The 2,583-nt window shown below is 28.1% G+C and overlaps 1 protein-coding gene across 1 annotated transcript in view; it reads right to left on the bottom strand.

The window, feature by feature from the left end:
• Positions 1-2,583, bottom strand: part of LOC107738632 (myelin-associated glycoprotein-like) — a 17,928-nt gene extending 15,345 nt beyond the window's left edge. The window contains exon 1 of the mRNA XM_016550446.1: positions 2,507-2,583. Coding sequence (XP_016405932.1) covers positions 2,507-2,549 — 43 coding nt within the window. The 5' untranslated portion in view covers positions 2,550-2,583. The remainder of the gene's footprint in view (positions 1-2,506) is intronic.

Below are 2,583 nucleotides of genomic sequence, written 5' to 3'. Positions count from 1 at the left end.
CAAAATGCTAGTAACTTGCTAATCATGCTAGAAACATGCTAACCAAATGATAGTAACTTGCTAATCATGCTAACATCATGCTAGTAACTTGCTAATCATGATAGAAACATGCTAACAAAATGCTAGTAACTTGCTAATCATGCTAGAAACATGCTAACAAAATGCTAGTAACTTGCTAATCATGCTAGAAACATGCTAACAAAATGCTAGTAACTTGCTAATCATGCTAGAAACATGCTAACAAAATGCTAGTAACTTGCTAATCATGCTAACAACATGCTAGTAACTTGCTAATCATGCAAGAAAAATGCTAACCAAATTCCTAGTAACTTGCTAATCATGCTAGAAACATGCTAACAAAATGTTAGTAACTTGCTAATCATGCTAGAAACATGCTAGCAACTTGCTAAACATGCTAGAATGATGCTAGCAACATGCAAGTAAATTTGCTATTCATGCTAACACCATGCTAGTAACATGGTAATCATGTTAGAAACATGCTAGCAACTTGCTAAGCATGCTAACAAAATGCTAGTAACTTGATAAACATGTTAGAAACATGGCAGCATCATGCTAATCATGCTAGAATCACGCTAGTAGCATGCAAATCATGCTAGAATCATGCTAGCAACATGTTATTAACTTGCTAATCAGTTAACAACATGCTAGTAACTTGCTTATAATGCTAACAAAATGCTAGTAACTTGCTAATCATGCTAAAAAACATGCTAGCAACTTGCTAAATATGCTAGAAACATGCTAGCATCATGCTAGTAACATGTTAATCATGCATCATAGCAACATGCTAGTAACTTGTTAATCATGTTAACAACATGCTAGTAACTTTTCATTTTAAATTTAAAGTTAACATGAATGAACAATGGAAATACTTCTAAAGCATTTATTAAACTTTACTTTTTTATTAAACCAACATTACTGATACATTAAAATTAAAAGTTGCATCTGTTAATATTATTAAATGGTTTTTATTATTATATATTTTCCATTTTCTTTTTAATTTCCATTAAAGTATTAAAAAAAATTGTTTCATCATTTTTATTAGATTTTTTTAGTTTTTATATAGTTTCTGGTTTCACTTTAAATTTAAAGTTAACAAGAACTAAATGAAAAATACTTCTAAAGCATTTATTAATCTGAGCTAATGTTAATTCCAACATTTACTAAAACTTTACTAAAATCAAAAGTTGTATCTGTTAATATTATTAATTTTTATATTTTCCATTTTCATTTTCGTTTCAGTTAAAATGTAGTATTTTGTGTTTTTGTCATTTGTAGTTGCTTTTAAATATATCTATGTAATATTTTGAAATTGGAATTTTTAAAAAATACTATATATTTTCATTTTTTATTTTAAATTTTGTCAACATGAACTAAGAATGAAATTTAAGTTTTAATTTCATTTTAATAACTTTTTAGTAATTTTGTATGTTTTTGTCACTTTTATTAGTTTTCAAATGTCTATATATTTTGATTTATTTTTAAATATATTTTCAGTGTTACTTCTAAAGCATTTATTAATCTTAATTACATTTATTTCCAACATTCACTAATACATTATTAAAATCAAAAGTTGTATCTGTTAATATTATTAATTTTTATTAAGATTTTCCCTTTTCATTTTAATTTCAGTTAAAGTTTTTGTAGTTTTCTTTTAATGTTTTTGTAAATTTTATTAGTCATTTTAAAATATGTCTATATAGTATTTATTAATATTATTAATTAGTTTTAATATATTTTCCGTTTTCATTATACATTTAGTTAAAATTAACATGAACTAACAACGAAAAATACTTTTTCAACATTTGTTAATTATAAAAAAATTTACTAATACATTATTGAAAGGAAATGTTGTATCCGTTAATATTATTTAATGGACCTGAGCTAACATGAACAATGAACTGTTATTTTTTATTAACCTTAACAAATTGCTTATCTAATGTTATTAAATCACTCATTGTTAATTAATGCATTAACTAACGTTAACTAATGAGACCTTACCAATAATGCTCTAAAAACAAATTAAATACACAAAACTTTAACATTAGCAGAGCAAAATTAATTCTGATAATATTTCACATCTCATCGCCAACAGCTGCTCATTAAAATGTCCAACTCTAATGACTGAAAAGACTGTAAAACATTGTCCTTTTATGGTCCTTGTCATCAAATGTGTCTTCAGATCAGATCAGCACAGGACAGATTATTTCACAACAGGATCAAAATATAGAAACAGGGAAGTTACGCATCTGAGCGTCTGAGTCTGAATGAGCACATGCACCTTTACTCCACATGCATTTACTGCACATATTACACATATTACACATGTGTTCAGATGCATTTAATGATGTGAGACCACAGAGCATGTTAATCAGATGGGTTAGTGCTGAGATGATGTTCAGAGAAAAATGATCACGCATCATGATTCTGATCATACGCTGATTTAATGTAACAAATGTACTGAGCAGACAGAGTAAATATCACTCACCTGACATGATGGCAAAGATCCGGATCAGAGCGTCCAGAGCCATGAGCGCCGGTCAAACACAGACGCCGCCGGGGGAC

Source organism: Sinocyclocheilus rhinocerous, unplaced genomic scaffold, assembly GCF_001515625.1.
Source record: "Sinocyclocheilus rhinocerous isolate Xijiao unplaced genomic scaffold, SAMN03320098_v1.1 scaffold281, whole genome shotgun sequence".
NCBI classification, from domain to species: Eukaryota; Metazoa; Chordata; class Actinopteri; order Cypriniformes; family Cyprinidae; genus Sinocyclocheilus; species Sinocyclocheilus rhinocerous.
Note: the sequence above shows the minus strand (reverse complement) of the source record. Positions and strands in the feature narration are given on the sequence as shown.